This window comes from Leucoraja erinacea, chromosome 20 (assembly GCF_028641065.1).
Source record: "Leucoraja erinacea ecotype New England chromosome 20, Leri_hhj_1, whole genome shotgun sequence".
Lineage (NCBI taxonomy): Eukaryota > Metazoa > Chordata > Chondrichthyes > Rajiformes > Rajidae > Leucoraja > Leucoraja erinaceus.
The window spans coordinates 7,370,307-7,395,712 of NC_073396.1; the positions used below are offsets into that span (position 1 = coordinate 7,370,307).

At 46.4% G+C, this 25,406-nt stretch overlaps 1 protein-coding gene across 3 annotated transcripts in view; it reads right to left on the reverse strand.

Annotated features, from left to right (window-relative positions):
- Window positions 1-25,406, reverse strand: part of grifin (galectin-related inter-fiber protein) — a 64,110-nt gene that overhangs the window by 17,300 nt on the left and 21,404 nt on the right. The window contains exon 1 of one of the 3 annotated variants that reach the window (XM_055651126.1): window positions 15,849-16,192. The exons of 1 other annotated variant lie outside the window; for it this stretch is intronic. In XM_055651126.1, the coding sequence (XP_055507101.1) occupies window positions 15,849-15,877 (29 nt within the window). In that variant the 5' untranslated portion in view covers window positions 15,878-16,192. Of the gene's footprint in view, window positions 1-4,216; window positions 4,694-15,848; window positions 16,193-25,406 lie in introns of those variants that run through there. One more of the 3 variants, XM_055651128.1, reaches the window with a different exon arrangement.

Here is a 25,406-nt window from a genome sequence, read left to right on the forward strand (position 1 = left end):
CTCATCAGCCATCCCAGAGAGAAATGCCGACTCAGCAGAGCTCTGGGGATTCACGCCAAATCTTCTCAGCTTTCCTTCACTCTGAGCAGTTCAGAGGCAACTGGGCCGTGCAAGGAGTTCAAGAGGGAACTGCAGATGCTGGAAGATCGATGGTACACAAAAATGCTGGAGAAACTCAGCGGGGTCAGCAATATCTATGGAGCGAAGTAAATAGGCGACGTTTCGGGCCGAAACCCTTCTTCAAACTGATGCAAGGAACCTGTCTATGTTTTAAACTAATGCCTTCCTGTGCACGCTAACCATGATAGATTGCAAAGTGATTCTTTGTTCACGAGGGGCAGTGTCGACTATAATTTATTTTGCAGACCACCGCATAGGTGTGAGTGTTGCCCCAAACAGTGCAGCGGATGACTTTAATCACCGCTGCTCTCACGCTGTGCGAGCACTTTGCCTGGCGCGTCGTTGATTTTTCCTTTTTCCCCGTCGGAGATATTTTATTGTCCTTATGTCTGATCATATTTTCCACCCTGCAGCGTTGGCTTTGTTGAGCATCACACACGAGCGCCTCACCATAAAGCCGCAGCTTGTGTACAAATGCTTGCCAAAGCCTGACATTTGTAACAGTGTCACCCGCAAAAAAAAAAATCTCCACACTAGCAGTATTTTTCTTTTTGTGCTGATTTTCCTTCATTCTGAAAGGACATGGCATCATCCAACTTCACATTGTGCTGATGCTCCCGATTGTCTGACTATGTAAGCACTAAAGGGCCTGTCCCACTTACGCAACCTTTACGGGCGACTGCTGGCACCCGCGATCGGTCGCAGAAAGTTTCAACGTGTCGAAAATTCAGCGGCGACCAGAAAGGCGCTACGACTCTTTGGAGACCTCTCACAACCATAGGAGACCTCTCACAACCATAGGAGACCTCTCACAACCATAGGGGACCTCTCACAACCACAGGAGACCTCTCACAACCATACAGGCGACCCCTGGCGACATGTGTTTAAGAAGGAACTGCAGATGCTGCAAAATCGAAGGTGGACAAAAGTGCTGGTGAAATTCAGCGGGTGCAGCAGCATCTATGGAGCCAAACGGGCCAACACCCTTCTTCAGACTCAATGTGTTCAGGTTCAGTCTGAAGAAGGGGTTTGGCCTGAAACGTTGCCTATTTCCTTCGCTCCATAGGTGCTGCTGCACCCGTTGAGTTTCTCCAGCATTTTTGTCCACCTTCGATTTTCCAGCATCTGCAGTTCCTTCTTAAACACGCCACTGTGCCAGTTATTGTGAATGAATAGAATAACATTGAGTGCAAGTTAATGTCCAGTAAAGTCTGATTAAAGATAGTCTAAGGGTCTCTAATGAGGTAGATGGCAGCTCAGGGCCGCTCTCTAGTTTGTGATAGAGAGCAGTCCTGGCCTCCCATATACCTGATTGGTGACCCTCGGACTATCTTCAATCGGACTTTACTGGACTTTATCTTGCACTAAACATTATTCCCTTTATCTTGTATCTGTACACTGTTGACGGCTCGATTGTAAAACATGTATTTGTAGACTGGATAGGAAGTGACAAAAAGCTTTTCACTGTACCTCAGTACACATGACAATAAACTGAACTAAACAAAAAAAAGCTGATCCAGACACCCGGGCTCGATCCTGACCTTTCTGTGTGGAGTTTGCATGTTCTCCCTGTGATTGCATGGGTTTCCTCCAGGTGCTCCGGTTTCCTCCCGCCTTCCAAAGACGTTGCAGGTAAATTGCCCCCAGTGTGTAGGGAGCAGCTGAGAAAGTGGGATAGAATAGAACCAGTAAGAATGGGCGATCGCTGGTCGGCATGGACTCGGTGGGCCGAAGGGCCTGTTTCTGCGTTATGTCTCTAAAGTGTAAAGATCAGTATAACGGGTGACTAGAGAACTATGAAACGTCGGCACAGCTGGGGGACCTGGCACGGCAGCGCCCCCTGAAGCAGGCAAACACATAGGGTGTGAAGGACAGCGTCTGTATGCACGGTGCAGGCAGCCCCCAGCCTGACGAACTCTTGCACTCTGTCCGCCAAGGACTGCTGGATCTCTCGGTTGCTGAAGTGTAATCTGCAAGCGAGCGTCGGATTCCATCGGACATGTCTACAAGTGTCAATGCAGTTCCATGCTTAAGGAACGTGGCCAAGTGTCAGAGGTTATGGGGAGAAGGCAGGAGAATGGGGTTAGGACGGAGAGATAGATCAGCCATGATTGAATGACAGAGTAGACTTGATGGGCCGAATGGCCTAATTCTACTATTCCTTATGACCTTATGACTACAGAGGGATTAAAGCATGAAGTCAGCCATGATCATATTGAATGGCGGTGCAGGCTTGAAGGGCCGAATGGCCTACTCCTGCACCTATTTTCTATGTTTCTATGTTTCTAAGTGCTTGGAGCCGTAAAATGTTGATGCTAGCTGCCTGTTTAGTTTAGTTTAGTTTAGAGATACAGCATGAAACAGGCCCTTCGGCCCACCTAGTTGCACCAAGCCATTTGTTAGTTCTATCCTACACACTAGGGACAAGAGGGACAGAAATGTGACAACACACACCTCCAGATTCAGGGACAGTTTCCTCCCAGCAGCTCCACACTTAAGTGCTCGAAGGGACGAGAACACTTTGTAAGCCTTCTGGGATCAAGCAATGAAGTGATGGATTCTAGCTACCACCAGAGGCTCAGCAAGGAAGATGGAACATAAAACATCGAGCCGTATAGCGCACTACAGTACAGCGCTTGTGCTGAACATAATGCCAAGTAAAACCAATCTCATCTACCTGTCCATGATCTACCAAATCCCTCTATTCCCTGCACTGCCGTGTGCCTTTCCAAAAGCCTTTTAAACACCACTATTGCATCTGCTTCTACCACCACCCATAGCAGTGTGTTCCAGTCCCACCACCCTCTGTATAAAAAGATTTGCTCCACTCAGATCCATTAAACTTTCCCCTTCTCACCTTATAGCTATGCCCTCTAGTGTAGGACATGTCCTGGGGAAAAGGTTCTGACTGTCTACCCTATCTATGCCCCTCATTTTATTTACTAATTTAAGCACACAAATTCAAATATGGATCTCAGCATACAAACTGGATTGGAGTTATTAATAGATTAAAAATGCCAGAATCTGACCCCCTCTTAATATCTTGATTAAAATTGTGGAAAAGCGTGGGGACCTTTTTAAAATGCATTCCAGACTATATAAATGTTTGATCATCAAGCACAGTTTAACAGCTTAACAGTCTACCCATTCATTTATCGTGGATTATTGTTGTGACAATCTGATATTTGCAAATGCTCGCTGGCAGTGACTGGGGAGGGATTATTTTTGGTATCTCATTTTTCTTTTATTGTTGTTTTCCTGTTATATGTTAGCATCAGTTGTGTTTTATTTATTCTTTTCACACACTCTGTCTGTAACAAATAGACAACTTTGCACTTTGCACTTTAGCGGTGCAGGCTCGAAGACAACTTTGCACTTTGTTATGTCCTGAAAACTAAATAAAAAAGATTTTTTTTTTAAATTGTGGAAAATAAGACAGTGAGTCTATATGCTGGCAATGAAGACAAGACAGACTCAATTTAGATGAATTACAATAAGGCATTAAAAAAGATAGATTGGATAATTTTTCAGAATTGGTTTTGATGTTTGATACAATGAGTATAGACAGAGACGTTATTTGTAATGGCTATTCAATCAACATCCCATGTGAGAAATAATTTCTCTCTAATGATATGAAGGCTTTTGGAATAAAGCCCTGACTAGAATATCTTCCCCGACAGGATTAAGTGGGGAGCTGCTAATTCTGGTTCAATTCAATGATAAAGCACAGACTGTTGCATGTGACATCCATTTTACAGCTTGCATGAGGTGACACTCCAGAACGATAGGAGCAAAGGCCTGGTCCTGTACGATACCGGGGAGCACCGCTTCAAGACTCTAACCCAAATCTTTATTTTTGATCTTTTGAGTTTAGAGATGCAGCGCGGACACAGGCCCTTCGGCCCGCCGAGTCCATGCTGACCATCGATCCCCGCACATTAACACTACACGGACATTGTCCCACGCACACTAGGGACAATTTACATTTGTACCAAGCCAAATCTACAAATCTGTATGTCCTCGGAGTGCGGGAGGAAACCCGAAGACCTCGGAGGAAACCCACGCGGGTCAAGGGGAGAACGTACAAACCCCATACCCGTAGTCGGGATTGAACCTGGGACTCTGGTGCTGCAAGCGCTGTAAGGCAGCAACTCCACCACTGCATCACTTAGGTTCTGGATGTTGGGCTTTTAATCTTGGCAGACAAGGACACTTTATTCACATTACTGGAAACAAACAATGATTTCCCTCCAGGACCCACGATAGCCGGTTCGACGGCGCTGTTGGATTTCCTGAAGTCCTTAGAATTCGTAACTCCACTGTCTGTGACAAGAAAGCAGAGAGAATTTCATTTCCCCCAATCAGTAATCACATATTGTCTTTCCGCTGGCCGGTTGGCGCGCAACAAAAGCGTTTCACTTACACGGGACAATAAACTAAACTGAAACTGAAACCTCTCTCCGTTTTCCACAGGGATGCTGCCTGACCCGCTGAGTTACTCCAGCACTTTGCGTCTGTCAATGAAAATGCAAAGCGACTTCTGTCATGTTTGAATTGATTATTGTTGGAAGTATTGAAGTTATGGTTAATTAAAAATTACTCCAGCATTTTGTGACTTTGTTCAAAACTAGTCCTGTGGCTCCAATGGGAAGCGCAGAGATATACACATACAACACAGAAACAGGCCCTTCGGCCCAACTCATCCATGCCGACCAAGATGCCCCATCTAAGCTAGTCCTGTTTAGAGTCATAGAGTGATACAGCATGGAAACAGGCCCTTCAGCTCAACTTGCCCATACCCGCCAATAGACTAAACTGCTACACTAGTCCCACCTGCCTATCAGAGGCCTATCTCCCTCTAACTCTTTCCTACCAATGTACTTGTCCAAGTGTCTTTTAAATGCTGTTCCAGTACTTGCCTCAACTACCTCCTCTGACAGCTCGTTCCATATACCCACCACAAGTTGGAAGCCGCCGACTCCGGTAGGAGGGGGCCGACTCTGGTGTCCACGCCGCTGAGGACGTCCCGCAGCCCAGACGTCGGACTTGTATCACCCCGGCGAGCGGTCCTGGACATCGGGCTGCCCGTAGCTGCAACTGCGGAGGGCTTGGGGAGGCCCTGACCACAAGGAACAGTGGAGGAAGAGACTGACTTTGGTGCCTTCCCACACAGTGGGAAACTTTGATTCTGCTGTGTGGGGATGTTTTATGTCAAATTCTATAGTGTGTTGTGTCCCTTTTTTTATTGTATGGCTGTATGGGAATTTCATTTCACTGTGTCATCTGGCACATGTGACGAATAAATGTATCTTGTATCTTGTATCTTGTAAGTACAAGGTGACAATCCATGTGACTTCTCCGTGGATTGTCACCTTGTCGTGGTGGAGAAGCTCGTGTGGACCTGAGATCCTGAGAGCGATGCCGTCTGGAGCTATGCTCCCGGTAGGGCCACCCATGGCGGTAAGGTCGATGGGGGGAGGTCTCTGACATAGAGCAATTCAACTAAGACCTCAACGGTGGAACAGGCGGAGGACGATGGCTGACCTTAGTGGAGCTAACGTCACAACGGCTGGGAAGGCAGATGAAGGCTGCAGCAGAAAAGGGTCTCCGGTCATCTTGGACTCCATGCCACTGGATCCTGACCCAGATCTGTCAAGGACCGTGTGGTGGCTGTCTGTGCACCAGTCTCCCCACGTTAAACAAAGCCACGCACAGGATTCCTAAAACAGGACAGTCACACTCGTTTCGAGTGACCACCGATGATGACAATATGGGAGTGAAACTCATTTTTGTTGAAATAATATTAAAAATGTGGAGATATTTCTGCAGAATATGATTCCAATTTCACACTGCAATGGCAGGAATTTATTTTCTAGTTTCCAAAAATATCCGTGTTTTTTTTGCTATTTTTGGTGTCCTTGTACAATTTCCCTTTCCTCCCCATCCCTGTGGAATTATCCATTTTCAATAAATGAATAATAATGCAAATGACACAAGTATTTCCATCCATGCCAATCCTGCAAATAGCAAAGGTCACAAATGAAAGAACTTGCACAGGAGAGTTGCAAAACCAACCTTACAAAAAAGAGCACTTTATAAAATGAATGCCCGATGATGTTTCGAAAACAGCATGAAACTCTCTTTTCTGATTATTATAGTCAGAGGCCAGGGAGGAAAATACTGAATTGCAACCTTGCTTGATGCCCCTGTCATAATCCATCTCACCCTCGAGGTTCTGCAAAGCCACTGTTCAGATGGCCCAGGAGACGGAGATATTTTAAACCTGCCCCCTGTTTTCTTTTTTAAACATTTAAGAGGGGCGGTCCGGTGGCGCAGCGGGAGAGTTGCTGCCTCACAGCGCCAGAGATGTGGGTTCGATCCCGACCACGGGTGCTTGTCTGTACGGAGTTTGTACATTCTCCCTGTGACCTGCGTGGGTTTTTCTCCACGTACTCCAGTTTCCTCCCACACTCCAAAGACGTACAGGTTTGTAGGTGTGTAAGTAAGAACTGCAGATGCTGGTTTAAATTGAAGGTAGACACAAATTGCCGGAGTAACTCAGCGGGTGAGGCAGCATCTCTGGAGAGAAGGAATGGGCAACATTTCGGGTCTCGACCCGAACTCGAAGAAGGGTCTCGACCCAAAATGTCGCCCATTCCTTCTCTCCAGAGATGCTGCCTCACCAGCTGAGTTACTGCAACATTTTGTGTCTACCCCAGGTTTGTAGGTTAATTGGCTTCTGTAAGTTGTTCTGAGTGTGTAGGATAATGTTAGTGATCGTTTGCTGTTCGGAGCAGACTCAGTGGACCTGTTACCATGCTGTATCTATAGGGTGATTTCACGAAAAGTCTCTGGAGCGTGTTTTCCCATCCACTAACATGTACCGGATGTCTAGTATGTCCTCCACTTGAGATTTTCAGTCACGTGGGTGCGGATCTACGCTCCAGTGACCTTTCGTGAAATCACCCTATAAATTAAAACTAAAGAAAAAATGTCATGTTTGTAGCGTTGGAATTGCAGGGCAGTGAATGATTGCCACTTGATCAGCTCTTATCCCAACCTGCCGCAAGCTTCTGCAGCTTATGGGGCGGCACAAGAGAACTGCTGCCTTACAGCACAAGAGACCCGGGTGCTGTATATGTGGAGTTTGCACGTTCTCCCCGTGACCTGCGTGGGTTTCCTCTGGGATCTCCAGTTTCCTCCCACACTCCAAAGACGTGCTGGTTTATAATTTTTTTGGTTTCTGTAAATTGCCCCCAGTGTGTGTGTGGGATAGAACTAGCGTATGGTTGATGGCTGGTCGGTGGGCCCAAAGGGCCTGTTTCCAGACGGCGTCTCGAAGCTTGCATTGTCACCCCAAAATTGAACACAATTGCCATAAACCCATTGACCAGAGATAGACCGGATGATCCATCCTTCTTGCCCTGTGCTATCTATCATCCTATATTCCTGCACACTAACACTTATTATGAAAAGTGCAGTCTGGATAACAGCTTTTGTTAACTCCTTGTGTGATCAAATGCATTCTGAAAGCCAAGTATATCACATCTACTGCTGAACCCTAATGTATTTCTTTAGTTGCTAACTCAAAACTCTTAAGAGATTTACCATTCATAAATCTATCTTGAATCCACCAACTCTTACTGCTATTCTCCAAATAACCTGGGACTAATTCTTTAATCATCCTATAATTTGTCTCCAACCGATCTTCGATTGTGGGTCTTCAATTAACATCTATTAATAAATAACACTCTTAGTTTAGTTTTTTAGTTGAGAGATACAACGCGTAAACAGGCCCTTCGGCCCACCGAGACCGTGCCGACCATTGATCCCCGCACACTAACACGACCCAGCACACACCAGGGACAATTTTACATTTTATACCAAGCTAATTAACCTACAAACCTGTACATCTTTGGAGTGTGGGAGTGTGGGCTTGTACACTCTGGAGTTTAGAATGATGAGAGGGTATCTTATTGAAACATATAAGTTTATTAAGGGTTTGGACACGCTGGAGGCAGGAAACTTGTTCCCGAAGTTGGGGGAGTGCAGAACCAGGGGCCACAGTTTAAGAATAAGGGGTAAGCCATTTAGAACGGAGACGAGGAAACACTTTTTCTCACAGAGAGTGGCGCGTCTGTGGAATTCTCTGCCTCAGAGAATGCGGTGGAGGCAGGTTCTCTGGGTGCTTTCAAGAGAGAGCTAGATAGGGCTCTTAATAATATCGGAGTCAGGGGATATGGGGAGAAGGCAGGAACGGGGTACTGCTTGGGGATGATCAGCCATGATCACATTGAATGGCGGTGCTGGCTCGAAGGGCCGAATGGCCTGCTCCTGCACCTATTGTCTATTGAAACCGAAGATCTCGGAGAAAACACGCACAGATTGCGGGGAGAACGTACAAACTCCGTGACATTATGATAGGCTCCGTAAAAACAACAATGAGTTAGTTCGATTGAATTGTTTTGTAACCGAATTTGGTCTCACATTTACCTCTAGCACGAACTAAAACACATCCAATATTATCAAATTACAGTGTGTGCTGTAATCATTTATTGGTGCTGCAGGGAAGGAAACAAATGCAATTAGTCTGAAGCCAACATCACAAAATAAGATTCATTTTGCATTATTGTCAACCTACACCTAAATACACAAAAATGCCCAACTAAATTAATTAATATATATTGTTTTGTATAGTGCTGCATGCAAGTTGTGAATTAATTTTCAATTTGTATCTAGTTTAGTTTAGTTTAGTTTAGTTTAGAGAAACAGAATGGAAACAGTCCCATCGGCCCATCGAGTCTGTGCCGACCATCGATCACCCGTCTACACTAGTTCAATGTTACCTTCCTTTCTCATCCACTCCCTGCACATTAGGGGCAATGTTAACAGAGGCTGATAAACCTACCAACCTGCACGTCTTTGGGATGTGGGAGGAAACCAGGGCACCTGGAGGAAACCCACGTGGTCACAGGGAAAACGTGCACACTCCACACAGACAGGTCAGGATCGAAGCTGGGTCTCAGGCAGCTGCTCAGTCAACTAATTTATCCAGGGAAGTTTGGAGAATCAGTCTGGTGAAGGGTAACTCGACTCGAAATGTCACCCATTCCTTCTATGTTTCTCTCCAGAGATGCTGCCTGTCCCCCTGAGTTACTCCAGCTTTTTGTGTCTATCTTTGGTTTAAACCAGCATCTGCAGTTCCTTCCTACACTAATTCTTCCAACTGGCTTCCCTACGCTTGTGGATTCAGACAACACGGAGTGCGACCTAACACTAACAGCCAGACTTTCCAACAGCCCATTCTGCACAGGGTAGCAGTGTTCAGTTTAGTTTAGAGGTACAGCGCGGAAACAGGCCCTTCAGCCCACCGGGTCTGCCCCGACCAGCGATCCCCGCACATTAACACTACCCCACACACACTAAGGGTAATTTACACTTGTACCAAGTATACAAACCCAAGTCAATTAACCTACAAACCTGTACGTCTTTGGAGTGTGGGAGGAAACCGAAGGTCTCGGAGAAAACCCACGCAGTCACGTGGAGAGAGTACAAACACCGTACAGGCAGCACCCGTAGTCGGGATCGAACCCGGGTCTCCGGCACTGCAAGCGCTGTAAGGTGGCAACTCTACCGCTGCGCCACCGTGTGGCCCGTGGAGGAAGGGAAACACACGAGAACCATGAATAATGGGACTGGGCAAACATTACCTATGATAGGGCGGGGCCAGGTGAGTGCCAGAGGTCGGTCGAGGATGAGCCGAACAAAGAGGAACTCGGTATGGGGTGGTCACTCAGGGAACAAAGAGGGGCTGTCGGGTCTACATTGAACATGTTGTAACTTTGTCGACACTCTATACATGGCGATTCTTTGCGAACCTTGTGTGTGGCATGCAGAACAAAGATTAAAGTGTCATTTTATTCATACAGAGGGTGGTGGGTGTATGGAACAAGCTGCCAGAGGAGATCGTTGAGGCTGGGACTATCCCATCGTTAAAGAAACAGTTGGACAGGTACATGGATAGGATAGGTTTGGAGGGTTATGGACCAAGCGCAGGCAAGTGGGACTAGGGTAGATGGGACATTGTTGGCCGGTGTGGGCAAGTTGGGCCAAAGGGCCTGTTTCCACACTGTATCACTCTATGACTCTTCATTCATGCATTCATTCATTCAATGGATGGGATCGGGTACTGCCCAATTCTCCTGCACCTCCATTATGGACATTGGACTTTGTCTCTGGAAGTAATGCACTACAAAGTACCTTTCGGTAGGAGACGAGGGGCAGTTTCTGTAGTCAGAGGGTGGTGAATCTGTGGACTTCATCGCCACGGACGGCTGTGGAGGCCAAGCCATTGGGTATTTTTAAGGCAGAGATTGCCAAACTCTTGATTAGTAAGGGAGGCAGGGATTGTGGGGAGAAGGCAAGAGAATAGACAATAGACAATAGACAATAGGTACAGGAGTAGCCCATAGGTTACAGGGAGAAGGCATGAGGATGGGGTTAGGAGGGAAAGATAGATCAGCCACGACTGAATGACTGAGTAGACTCGATGGACCGAATGGCCTAATTCTGTTCCTGTGATTTATGAACATAAACAATGCTGAGAACTGTATTGGGTGCTCGGAATCTTTCCCTTTGTTCCATTCTACCCGAGTTGGAAGCATTTATGTATTGTATTATCTATGATTACCATATCCATATATATATATATAATATACACTGAACTATAAACACACACTCACACACACACACACACACACACACACAATCACACACACACATGCATACGTTCACACACACACTCACACACTCACACACACACACACACACACACACACTCACACACACACACACACACTCACACACACACACACACACACACACACACACTCACACACACACACATCACACACACACACACACACACACACACACACACACACACACACACACACACACACACACACACACACACACACACACACACACACACACACACACACACACACACACACACACACACACACACACACACACACACAGACACACACACACACACACACACACACACACACACACACACACACACACACACACACACACACACACACACACACACACACACACACACACACACACACACACACACACACACACACACACACACACACACACACACACACACACACACACACACACACACACACACACGATTCCAGCTTCAGTTCTTTGTGTCTATAAGTCTGCAGAGATATCTCTCAATAATTTTGCCAACCAATCGGCAGAAACCCAGCAGAGTTTACAGGTCAGGATAATATGAGAGATTTAATTATATTTGTCAAGTCAAACTCCCACCTTCGGCACCAGGGGGCACCACTCAACAGGAAATGTTTCTCCTCTCAGTAATAAACGGTGGCAGATTGTCATTGTCAACTTTGTCTGCTCCCGGCATCTCCCTCCTTCTTTAAAGTATTTCTTCCACCTATCCACAGACCTTACCCTGGGCTCATGCCAAATGTTACCCGGCAATACTCTTTAGTTTTACAAATACAGCGTGGAAACAGGCCCTTCGGCCCGGCGAGTCCGTGCCGACCAGTGGTCACCCGCACTCTCGTTCTATCCCACACACTAAGAGCAATTTACGGAAGCCAACTGGCCTATAAACCCGCACGTCTCTGGGATGTGGGAGGGAAACCCACGCAGCTGCCGGGAGAACGTACAGGGAGCACCCGTAGTCTGGATCGAATCTGTCCCTGGAGGTGTAAGGCAGTAACTCTACCGCTGCACCACTGTGTCGCCCCTTACTCTTGCTAAATCGTCGTGACGCGTGGGGTGCGCATGCGTTGCGCATGGTGAGGCGTGGGATCGCATGTGGTGGCGCGCGGTATGGCGCGGCGCTCCAGGATTTCGTAGAGTAACGAAATCTTCGTGCGCTACCTGCGTGACGCATCGCGTACGCATGCTGACAGATTGGCGTCGCACGCTGGCGTCCCGACGTCTCACGTGTATCGCGTGGTGATGCATGGTTACATCGCCGCGCCGCGCAGGGTATGCTAACGACGGCACGCGCAACAGACGGCGTGATGACGCGTGATTTGCACACGACATCGCGCGTAACGACGCGTCGACCTATTTTACATATGGCGCGTAATAGAGGCGCTAATGACGGCCAAGTGGGACAGACCCTTTAGTCTCTGGATCTAGTGCGCTGCGACGCTGCGTTCCTATATTGTGTAGGAAAGAACTGCAGTTGCTGCCGTAAATCGAAGGAGAAACAAAATGCTGGAATAACTCAGCGGGACAGGCAGCATCTCTGGGGAGAAGTGGGTGACGTTTCGAGTCCAGACCCTTCTTCACTCATATGGCCTTCAGACGGATCAGTCTGACGAAGGGTCTCAACCCAAAATGTCACCCATTCCTTCTCTCCAGAGATGCTGCCTGCCCCGCTGAGTTACTCCATCATTTTTAATCTACCTGAGAACTATATTCTTCACTGTGTATCTTCCCCGTCGCTCTTCTTCTGAAGGAGAAGGGTCCCGGCCCGTGTCCTTGTCTATCCATGTCCTTAACGTGGCTGCTGGAAATGGGAATAAACAATGTGGGCTGGTGGGACGAGTACCCAGTGCGTTCCACGTACCTGCCGTCTCCTTTGTAACAGGCGGTGCGGAACAGACGGACCTTGGGTCTTCCTCTGAGCACAATGAAGGAGACTGAAGGTCTCTGGACACGGGGGTGTCTAAGGGGCTGGGGAGTGAGATGCCTTGAGGATCGAGAGTGATCCCAAGATGGCACAAAAGAACCAAAAGAATGCCGAGCCATCTTTCAAAGTGAAGCTGAATGGCTTTGGTTGTCCCATTGTGGTTCATGTCTGTGAGTTGTTCAAGGCTGTTGCCACTTTGACCGCTACGTTTTGGGATTTATCGTTGGTTAAACAGTCGCCCATTGGATTCGAACGCCCGTGACATTTGTCAGAGTGGGGCAGCAGGCTTCATCATTATAAGAAGAGTTGAGGCCTGTTTAAAGCTGGTTGCCATGGTGATGACCTGGGCCCAGCACAATCAAGGGTCAAGGCTATTCACTCGGAACATAATGAGACAAAAGTTAGATCCATAATTATTCTAAAAACCCAATGCGCCAGCAAAACTACATCTTTTAACCTTAGTTTAACAAAAATAAATACATCTTAAACAGTGCTGAGCCGTTGCCAGGGCAGGAGGGTCTGAGCTATAGGGAGAGGTTGAGCAGTCTGGGACTCTATTCCTTGGAGCGCAGGAAGATGAGGGTGATCTTATAGAGGTGTACAGAATCATGAGAGGAATAGATCGGGTAGACGCTCAGAGTCTCTTGCCCAGAGTCAGGGAACCAGAGGGCATCGGTTTCAGGTGAGGAGGGGAAAGATTTAATAGGAATCTGCGGGGTAACTTTTTTCACACATGAGGTGGAACAAGCTGCCAGAGGAGGTAGTTGAGGCGGGAGCTATTGCAAGAAACAATTTAAGAAACAAGGTACATGGATAGGACAGGTTTAGAGGGATATGGGTCAAACGCAGGCAGGTGGGACTAGTGTAGATGGGACGTGTTGGTCGATGTGGGGCTAAGTGCTTGTTTCTAAGACTCTATGTTATGATGTGGTTTTGCAGATACAACAGTATAATTTCATCGATCAGTTCAAGTTGCACCTCGACACATTGGAACCATAGGAACATGTATTTGTTGGCAAGGTATGGCCATATGTCCAAAGGCCGTCAGTCCTGTGTAATCGTGGCCCAATGTACACATCACATCGGGTTAGTTGAAAGCTGAGACCCGCCTCACAATGTTTCACTGGCTGTGGTAAATGGTGGTCATTGTGATGAGGACAAGTCCCCCAAATACTTTGGGTAGTTTTATCATCCAGACCGCTACTGTAAACTACAGTCGGTGGGACACGGTGGCGCAGTGGTTGCGTTGCTGTCTTACAGCGCCAGAAACACGGGTTCGATCCTGACTGCGGGTGCTGCCTGAACCGACCCCTGTGACCTGCGTGGGTTTTCTCCGGGCGCTCCGGTTTCCTCGCACGTTTCAAAGACGTACAGGCTTGCGGGTTAATTGACTTCTGTAAATTGCCCCGAGTGTGTAGGAAAGAACTAGCGTACGGGCGATCGCTGGTCGTCATGGACACGGTGGGCCAAAGGACCTGTTTCCGCACTCTATCTATAAACTAAACTAAACTAAAGATTAAACAGCCATACCGTTTATGGGCAGTGAAAAATTCTGCTGCATTTAGTTTAGTGATGCAGCCCAGAAACAGGCCCTTCAGCCCACTGAGTCCACGCTGGCCAGCGGTCCCCGCGCATTAACACTACCCTACACACACTAGGGACAATATTTTACATTTAAACAATTTATACCAAGCCGATTAACCTCTTCAGCGTGTTGGAGGAAACAGAAGATCTTGGAGAAAACCCACGCGTGTCACGGGGAGAACGTGCAAACTCCGTAAAGACAAGCACCCGTTGTCAGGGTCAAACCCGGGTCTGCGCCACCGTGCATTCTCAGATGCCATTTCCATGTACACAGCAAACTTACGAGCAGTTTTCAACGCGAGGTTTTGTGTGATCAGAGGTTTTGACTGAATTCATTCATATCCCATTCTATACACAAAGAATTCGCATAAGGCTTGGCGCCAAACCTGCCACACAAGGAGAAGTTCCTGGATGAAATTGTATACTTTACTAATTGTCTCGCTCTGCTTTTGAATGCTTATCTCAAGCACACAGCGTTCAGCTGTTTATAATGGTCTCGGATCAAAGTGGTCTTCCCATTCCCCGTACAACATTGTTAAAGCAAAACATCTCTAGTCTTGCTTGGCAAGTGTGGATGTGTCCCCATGTTATCTGAATCTGACTCACTCCTGCCAAGGAGATGTGCTTCTTTCACTTGTACAGCACATCAGAATGACAAGACTGTCTTCTCATTCATCTGTGTAGGAAGGACCTGCAGATGCTGGTTTAAACTGAAGATACTGTGGATACGGATAGCTGGAGTAACTTACCTAGACAGGCAGCATCTCTGGAGAGAAGGAACGGGTGAATAAACGTTATTACATAGATACATAGACTATAGGTGCAGGAGTAGGCCACTCGGTAAAAAATGAATGTCTGAGATAATTCTACATTGCTGCTGGTCATGTTGGCCGGTGTGGGCAGGATGGGCTGAAGGGCCTGTTTTCACGCTGTAAGACTCTCTGACTCTAAATGCTTCCCCTCTCCATTTTCAATCGAAGTATGAACGCACACGTGGATAGGGAGGGAATAAAATAAGTTTATATGTCATAGGAGCAGAATTAGGCCATTCGTCCCATCAAGTCTACTCCACCATTCTATCTTTCCCTCTCAACCTCATTCTCCTGCCTTCTCCCCATAACCCCTGACATCCTTACTAATCAGGAGTCTCCACCTTAAAAAAATCCATTGACGGCCTCCATAGCCGTCTGTGGCAATGAATTCCACAGTTTCACCAGCCTCTGATTAAATAAATTCCTCCTTATCGCCTTCCCAAAGGTACGTACTTTAAACATGTTATTATCATCTTCATAAGTTAATGGGAGCAGATTTAGGCCATTCGGCCCATCCGTTTTACTCCGCCATTCAGTCATGGCTGATCTATCTGTCCCTCTCAACCCCATTCTCCTGCCTTCCCCCCCATAACCTCTGACACCCGTACTAATCAAGAATGTGTCATCTTTACCTTAAGAACATCAATTTCGTAGCCTCCATAGCATTCTGTGGCAATGAATTCCACCGATTCACCACCCTCTGACAAAATAAATTCCTCCTGAACTACTTCAAAAAGGTACGACGTCCTTTTAACATGTTAGTAACTTGTTCCACACGCAAAGGTACAGAATATAAATGTTCATATCTCCTTTTTGATTTTTCCAACACTCAAGGATGAAGTAAGTGTTGGCCACAGAGGCTGGGGATATTGGAAGTCAGTTGTGTGAGGAGTGGCTTAACTTAGGAGCACAGTTATAACTAGTCTGTTGCTTTAAACATGTCCTGTTCTGTACAGTTCAATGTTGTTTATTTTCCCGTGTACAAATGCTAACCAGTCAGCGAAAGACAAAACACGATTACAATTGGGCAATTTACATTGTACAGAAACATGATAGGGGAATGACGTCTAGTGCAAGGTAAAGCCAGCCAGCATAGTCCGATCAAGGATAGTCCAAGGGTCACCAATGAGGTAGATAGACAGTAGTTCAACACTGCTCTCTGGTTGTGGTAGGATGGTTCAGTTGCCTGATAACAGCTGGGAAGAAACTGTCCCTGAATCTGGAGGTGTGCGTTTGTTTTCACACTTCTGTACCTATTGCCTGATGGGAGAGGGGAGAGGAGGGAGTGGCCAGGGTGCGGCCCGTCCTTGATTATGCTGCTGGCCTTGCCGAGGCAGCGTGAGGTGGAGATGGTTTTTGAATAAGGACATGAATATGCAGAGAACGGAGAGTTATGGGTTACACAAAAAAAGCTGGAGAAACTCAGCGGGTGCAGCAGCATCTATGGAGCGAAGGAAATAGGCAACGTTTCGGGCCGAAACCCTTCTTCAGACTTCCGTTTGAAGAAGGGTTTCGGCCCGAAACGTTGCCTATTTCCATCGCTCCATAGATGCTGCTGCACCCGCTGAGTTTCTCCAGCTTTTTTGTGTAACCTTCGATTCTCCAGCATCTGCAGTTCCCTCTTAAAAACGGAGAGTTATGGGTTATGTGCTGGTAGATAAGTGATGGTCTCAGCATCATGTTCGGCACAGACATTGTGGGCCGAAGGGCCTGTTCTTGCACAGTACCGTTCTATATTCTCGTGGTAGGATGGTCCAGTTGCCTGACAACAGCTGGGAAGTCCTGCCATCTGTAGATCAGTGAAATCGACGTGTAATTATTACCGCTTAACATCAAACCCTGTGGAATTTCTTGGCCTGGGCTCTGGAAACAACCCACTTGCGGATCAGGGCTTTTGAAATGTAATGGTTAACTATAATCTACACATGGCAGGCAACACCCCTGTAGTCTTGTCCACTGCAGTGATTGAGCAGACTCCTAGCGTGTGTCAAGGCTGATAAGACTTGAATGCCTGTGAGTCACAGCAGTGTTTGTGGGGCGTGTTACCAACCCTATCTCACTTGACTGAGCTTTGATTAAACTGTGTGCCGCCGCCATTGGAACCAGATAGCCCGATTATTGCCTCACAACTGCCAGCTCCGATTACACATCAGACCCAACCAAGCATCTCCGACCTTCTGTATCAAACCGCTGAGATAACAGCCAGCGGCAACCGGCCAAAGCATCGATAAGACCCAGGCACCTGCAGCAGATTATACAACGTGTTGTTAAATGTACAATAGCATTTTATTACCCCTGGCTGGCTTGCGGCAGGGCGACAAAGATTAGATGAATATGTTGAAATGGAATTTTTGATTCGAAACAACATTGGTTTTCATTCACCGTTCATTCATGGATATCGCTGGCAAGGCGATTTCATTCATTATAGTTTAGAGATACAGCATGGAAACAGGCCCTTCTTCCCACAGAGTCCACATCGAACCCCTCCACACCTGTTCTATGTTATCCCACTTTCTCATTCGCACGCAAGGGGCAATTTAGTCAAGAGCCAAGACTGTTTTATTATCATATTTGAGTTTAGGAGCAAGAAGGTCCAACTGCAGTTGTACAGGGCCCTGGTGAGACCGCACCTGGAGTATTGGTCTCCTGATTTGAGGAAGGACGTTATTGCTATTGAGGAAGTGCAACTTAGGTTCACCAGGTTAATTTCCGGGATGGCGGGACTGACATGTGATGAAAGAATGGGTCGACTGGGCTTGTATTCACTGGAATTTAGAAGGATGAGAGGGTATCGTATCGAAACATATAAGATCCTTAAAGGGTTGGACAGGCTAGATGCAGGAAAAATATTCCCGATGTTTGGGGAGTCCAGAACAAGGGGTCGCAGTTTAAGAACAAGGGGTACGGCATTTAGGACTGAGATGAGGAAAAACCTCTTCTCCCAGAGAGTTGTGAATCTGTGGAATTCTCTGCCACAGAAGGCAGTGGAGGCCAATTCACTGGACGTTTTGAAGAGAGATTTAGCTCTTACGGCTAAAGGAATCAAGGGATATGGGGAAAAAGCAGGAACGGGGTATGATCAGTCAGCCATGATCATATTGAATGGCGGTGCTGGCTCAAAAGGCCGAATGGCCTACTCCTGCACCTTTTTTTCTATGTTTCTAATTATATTGGAGAAAAGGAACAGGTGACATTTCCGGTCGAGACCCTTCTTCAGACTTTGATCGGCCAAGCATCTCCAACCTGTTGTGTCAAACTGCTAAGGTAACACACAGCGGCAGCGAGCCAAAGCATTGATCAGGCCAATGAGGTTGTCTCGACCCGAAACATCACCGATTTCATTTCTCTGCCGGGCCCCCTGAGTTACACCAACAATTTGTGTCTGTCTTCGGTGTAAACCAGCATCTGCAGTTCCTTCCTACACATTGAACAGGTTTAAGAAGGAACTGCAGATGCTGGAAAAACCGAAGGTAGACAAAAATGCTGGAGAAACTCAGCGGGTGAAGGAAGCATCTATGGAGCGAAGGAATAGGTGACGTTTCGGGTCGAGACCCTTCTTCAGACTGTTCATTGAATCTATTGAAACCTATTCATTGATCACTTTAAACGACTGATGCAGACTATGGGAAATTATCTCACAACCTTCTATCACATAACATTCTACAGGTTTGCACACCCCCCCCCTCACCCACCAACTTAGGCCAGAAGAATTGCTGGTACACAATTGTTATTTTTACAGACTTCAGAAGAACAAGGGTGAGATTTTTTCAAAGACTGTTTTGGGTATGCGCAGACTCTCTGTTAATTAGCAGTTTCTGTTACCACATGGTTTGAGGAATAATATTGGGGATGAGAAGTCTGGCACAACTTCAGATATATTGAACTGTGTTGTGCCCGAGATTAGTCTGTGTGAAGCCACTTCCGTATAATTACAGAAGACGGGATGGGTGTGTCTGTCTGGGTTTGGAAAAGTGTGTGGTTTGTAGACTTTGAGCTCACCTTACAAATTGTAGACAAACACTACGCTGGAAGGCAGTGTAATTCTGAGCAAAATGGACACCGTTAATTAAATGCAAACGTGGATTCCCCGGTATGTAGGTGCCACCCACTCGGATAGTTCCCCGTTTAGAAAAAGAGCATTTTCTGCCTTTAGACTTTAGAGATACAGCACGAAAACAGGCCCTTCGGCCCATCCGAGTCCGAGCCAACCGGCGATCACCCCGTGCACTAGTGCTACCCCCGACACACTAGGGGCAGTGGACCTTTTTATTTCCAAAGCCAGTCAACCTACAAATCTGTACATCGTTGGGATGTGGGGGGAAACCGGAACACCCGGAGAAAACCCACGTGGTCACGGGGAGAACGTACAAACTCTGTCTGCACCCTTTGTCAGGATCGGGCCCAGGTCTCTGGCGCTGTAAGGCAGCACCTCTACCGTTAGAGTTCTTCTCTACTCTATTGCTTAAAAAAGTGCTGAAGCTTTGTCCCAGTGTAAGGCAAACATCACTCCCACCCCCCCCCCCCCCCCCCCCCCCCCCCCAAGCAAAACTACTGCAATGGAATACACAAGTATAAAAGGACGTTCCTTTAGGAAGGAGATGAGGAAAATTTTATTTTGTCAGAGGATGATGAATCTGTGGAATTCTGTAGAAAAACAAAAAATTGGATAGGCATATGGATGAGAAGGGAATGGAGGGTTATGGTATGAGTGCAGGCAGGTGGGACTAAGGGAAAAAAAAGTTGTTCGGCACGGACTTGTAGGGCCGAGATGGCCTCTTTCCGTGCTGTAATTGTTATATGGTTATATGTTATATGGTTAATGTACATAGTATGTTTAAGGCATAGATAGATAGATTCTTGATTAGTACAGGTGTCAGGGGTTATGGAAGAAGGCAGGAGAATAGGGTTGAGAGGGAAAGATAGATCAGCCACGATTGAATGGCGGAGTAGACTCGATGGGCCGATTGGCCTAATTCTGCTCCTATCACATATGAACTTATGAACATGAATCAGAACTTGTGTCCATTATCACCGTCATGGTGGTGTGACCTTCTGTGAACCGGCTTGCATCGTGGCGACCTACATATCTTGGATGGGGCTTTGGGATGTTCTGAGCTTGTGATAGATATTATGAAAAAGCAAATACTTCACACTCTCCATTTTCCTTCACCCCCCAAAATTGCTTTAACTATGACAGGGTGAGGTAACGTTTCCTGCGTGTGCACACACAATTAATTCACTATGGAATGGGCCAAAAGGCTTGATCAATCTGTGCTGAATTGTTTGAAATAGGCCTGTGATGTAACTAGTTAGTGATGAACATTTTGATTCTGTGCCTTTCCATTTATTTTTCAAATTTAGGGTGAACAGCGTGTAATAGTTTAGTTTAGAGATACAGCGCGGAAACAGGCCCTTCGGCCCATTGAGCCCCCGCCGACCAGCGATCGCCCCGTGCACGAACACTATCCTACACACACTAGGGAACAATTTACAATTTTACCGAAGACAACTAACCCTACATACCCGCACGTCTTTGGAGTGCGGGAGGAAACCGGAGCACCCGGAGAAAACCCACGCAGGTCACGGTGGAGAATGTGCAAACTTCGTACAGACGGCACCCGTAGTCGGGATCGAACTCGGGTCTCGGGCGCTGTAAAGCAGCAACTCTACCGCTGCGCCACCATGCCGCTCGGTATATATATATATATATATATATATATATATATATATATATATATATATATATATATATATATATTTTTAAATGTTACTAGACCAAGTGCAGACCCGTTGGGTCTGCTCCCCCAATGGTGTGATTCCCCCAACCCAATATTCCACCATGCACCCGTCTCCTCCAATGGAACTGAAGCCGTTGCCAAATGTAAGTTTCCAGCACTCCCCTGCCTCCCTCAATTGCACCTCCGCTGCCTGCTGCAGCAGTGAAAAGTTCAGTGTTCCTGTCTTGCAACTTTGTTTCGAAGTGTGTTGGAAGCTGACAGGAAGGAGCAGCGAATCAAAAGGAAGAAAGGCAGCTGGCAGCCGGACGGCAGGCGCCAGCCACAGACTTTTATATATATATAGATTAGAAGTAAGTACAATAATGTGGTACCTTGTAGATACCTAATATATATTGACATGTTACATTTTACGTACAACTTCTTTTTTTTTTTTTTTTCCGCAGAAAGTGGAAGAAAAGAAAGAGAATAGTGGAAAAATATCGAACAGTGAGGTGAAGGAAAGAAGAAAAGAGAGAAAATAGAGAGAGAAAAAGAGGAGAGAAAACAGGGGACTGAAGGAGAAATAGCTATTGACCACCCTTCACCCGATCCTGAAACAGTTAATTTCTACGGTTCTGTTGCACCATATGCTTGTAAGTACAATTGATATCGTCTCGTATATACAATTGATATCGTATATACGATAGAACTCTATTTATCCCAGGAGGAAAAGTTGGTCTCCGCTATATTTTGTCAAACTCAAAACGTAATTGCTTTTCAAGACACAGCCCTAGTAAAGTCAGACTGAACTTTGGGTCAATCAACAACTTTGTTGGAACTGCTGCCCGAACTTAATAGGATTTTCCAGAAGAGAGGAAAAATTGTAATTTCAGCTGGGTTGCGGGAAAGGTTAGAGGGCGATGATTTTGTATTGTGTCTTCAGGCCAATATTTGAGATATTACATTTGTCTCACTTCATTCTCCAAAGAATGTGACCATCTATTCCTCCCATTAAAAGGCAAGCTGGGACTAGTCAAAAGCCAGGCTCTAATTCTAAAGGCTTGGCAGAGGCAGGAAGGATTAATTCTAAATAAAATAAGCCGTAGAATTAATATCTGTGGAATGTATCAAGATCTAAGTGGAGGTGTTTCATCACAAGGTAGTCTGAAGAAGGGGTTCGGCCCAAAACGTTGCCTATTTCCTTTGTTCCATAGATGCTGCCGTTCCCAGCTGAGTTTCTCCAGCAATTTTGTCTACCTTCGATTTTCCAGCATCTGCAGTTCCTTCTTGAACATTGTGTTTCATCACTTTAGAAGGATGAGGGGGGGGAGATCTCATTGAAACCTAGCGAATGATGAAGAGCCTAGAGATTGAGTGGGTGTGGGGAGGATGTTTCCACTAGTGGGAGAGACTAGGAAAAATGTCGTGAACAACTTCAACCTTTGTACATGGCATTCATCGACCTCACTAAGGCCTTCGACTCGGTATCAAGGGAACTCTTATGGGACGTCCTATCCACCTTTGGGTGTCCTGAAAAGTACATTTGAATCCTGAGACCCCTCCACGATGACATGCTTGCCAAAGACATGGCCAACAACAGCAACTGGGAGCCGTTTCAAGTCAGATCCGGAGTGATACGGGGATGTGCGATTGCCCCAACACTGTTCACCATCGTCATTGCGACAATCATCCAGGAATGGAAATTGTCTACAGAACAGATGGCAGACTTTTCAATCTTGCCCATCTCAAGTCCAAAACAAAGACATCTGCGAGCTCCCACATCGAGTTCCAATACGCAGACGACAACTGTGTTGCAGCTCTCTCAGAAAATCATCTGCAACAGATCCCGACTGCCTTCAACATTGCATACACGAAACTTGGACTTACCATCAACTCCAAGAAGACTCAGGTTATCTCCCAATCATCACCAACTGAGACAAATCGGAAAGAACCGTCAATTCAACTTGGTGAAACAACCCTGGAAAATGTGGATCACTTTCCGTACCTTGGAAGTCACCTCTCCTCCGATGTTGACCTTGATGATACGGCCCAACATCATCTTAAGTGTGCTGGAACAGCTTTTGGACGTCTTCGAACGAGAGTTTTTCAAGAATCGTGACACCCGAACAGACACCAAAATGTTAGTGTACAAGGCAGTGGTGATTCCAACGCTCCCGTATGCATCAGAAATCTGGACGCCATACCGGCACCATCTGAAAACACTTGAGAAGGTCCATCAACGATGTCTTAGAAGCAGCTTAAATATCAGCTGGGAAGACAGAAGAACCAACGTCAACGTGCTGACTGAAGTGAAAACATTTAGCATCGAAGTCTTCGTCATCAAGAACCAACTAAGATGGGTTGGTCATGTTGTTCGGATGGAGGACGAGCGTCTACTAAAGCAAACCTTTAACTCCCAGCTTAAAGAAGGCAGATGGAAAAGAAGAGATTCAAAGACGCCTTAAAAGCCAACATGAAGAAATGTGCAAATTGACATCGACAATTGGGAAACCAATGCACAAGGACAGGAAACTCTGGCGAACCATCATCCAAGAAGGAACAGTGACCTTCGAAACCAAGAGATACGCAGAATTAGAAGAAAAGAGAAGAAAACGGAAGGAGAGGCAGCAACAACCAAAACCCGATCTGCCGTCTAGAATTACCTGTCCTGAATGCCGAAGAACTTTCAAAGCCAGGATTGGACTCATAAGCCACCTGAGAGTCCATAAAAACAACAGAGCATAGACCATCATCCTCGACCTCAAGGGAGAGCCACCACGACAACGAGGACCAGAGGGCAGAGCCTCAGAATAAAAGGACATACTGTACCTTTAGAATGGAGATGCAGGGGAATGTCTTTAGCCAGGCAGTGGCGAATCTGTGGAATTTATTGCCATAGGTGGCTTTGGAGGCCGTCATTGGGTATTTTCAAAGCGGAGATTGATAGTTCTTGATTAGTAAGGGCGTCAAAGGTTGTGGGGAGGGCAGGATTGAGAGGGGAAAATGTTCAGCCGAATGGTCTATTCCTGCCTATTTCTTCTGACCTTATGATATATGTAACTAATCTTTGGTCATCCATTCGAACACTTTCCTTTTTGGCTCGGTCATGTTAGATGTGATGTTTCTCAGGTAAACATTTTAAGTGCTATATAATGCAGGTTTATAGGGCAATGGTGGAGTTGCTGCCTTACAGCGCCAGAGGCCTGGGTTCAATCCTGACCACGGGTGCTGTGTGTACGGAGTTTGCACGTTCTCCCCGTGACCTGCGTGGGTTTCCTCTGGGTGCTCCGGTTTCCTCCCACACTCCAAAGACGTACAGGTTTTTTTGTAGGTAAATTGGCTTCGGTAAAAATTGTAAATTGTCCTGAGTGTGTGTGTAGGATAGTGTTAGTGTACAGGGTGATCACTGGTTGGTGCGGACTCGCTGGGCCGAAGGGCCTGTTTCCAGGCTGTATATCTTAACTAAACTAAAAATTAAAATAAGACGTGGAGAAGGGTTAATGGTATGAAAGTTCCATTTGTAATTCTCGAGCCATTTCTAAAAGCATGAAGGTACAGTGGAACAATTAATAAATTCTTGGCACTAAGATTAATTGCTGTTGTTTTAATGCTGGGCATAGTTCCCTTATCTGTGGATTAGTATATCAGCTCGGTGATAGTCTAGGTATTCCATTCAGAGTCACCACAGTAGGACTGCTAAAGTCAACAGAGGGGGGTTTGTGCTAATGGATCCTAGCCTTACCACAGGACTCTTAGCTGTTTGTCCCAGGGAATTTTATTGCATTATTTCACTCGCCATCTGCTCAGGCAATAAAGAGTACAGATTACAAGGCTTTGTTTGCTTTCTGTGTGTGTGTGTGTGTGTGTGTGTGTGTGTGTGTGTGTTTGTTCAGCAAGAATTGATGTCTTAAAGGTAAAGGTTCTGCACAAGCATGACCTTATATTGCCTCAAAGAACGGTGTAATAGTAGCAGAAGCTAACAATCACCTGCACTATTAGACAATTTTTCACCAAAGCCAATTAACCTGCAAACATGTACGCCTTTGGAGTGTGGGAGGAAACCAGAGCACCCGGGGGAAACCCGCACAGGTCATAGAAACATAGAAAATAGGTGCAGGAGTAGGCCATTCGGCCCTTCGAGCCTGCACCGCCATTCAATATGATCATGGCTGATCATCCAACTCAGTATCCCATCCCTGCCTTCTCTCCATACCCCCTGATCCCTTTAGCCACAAGGGCCACATCTAACTCCCTCTTAAATATAGCCAATGAACTGTGGCCTCAACTACCTTCTGTGGCAGAGAATTCCACAGATTCACCACTCTCTGTGTGAAAAATGTTTTTCTCATCTCGGTCCTAAAGGATTTCCCCCTTATCCTTAAACTGTGACCCCTTGTTCTGGACTTCCCCAACATTGGGAACAATCTTCCTGCATCTAGCCTGTCCAACCCCATAAGAATTTTGTACGTTTCT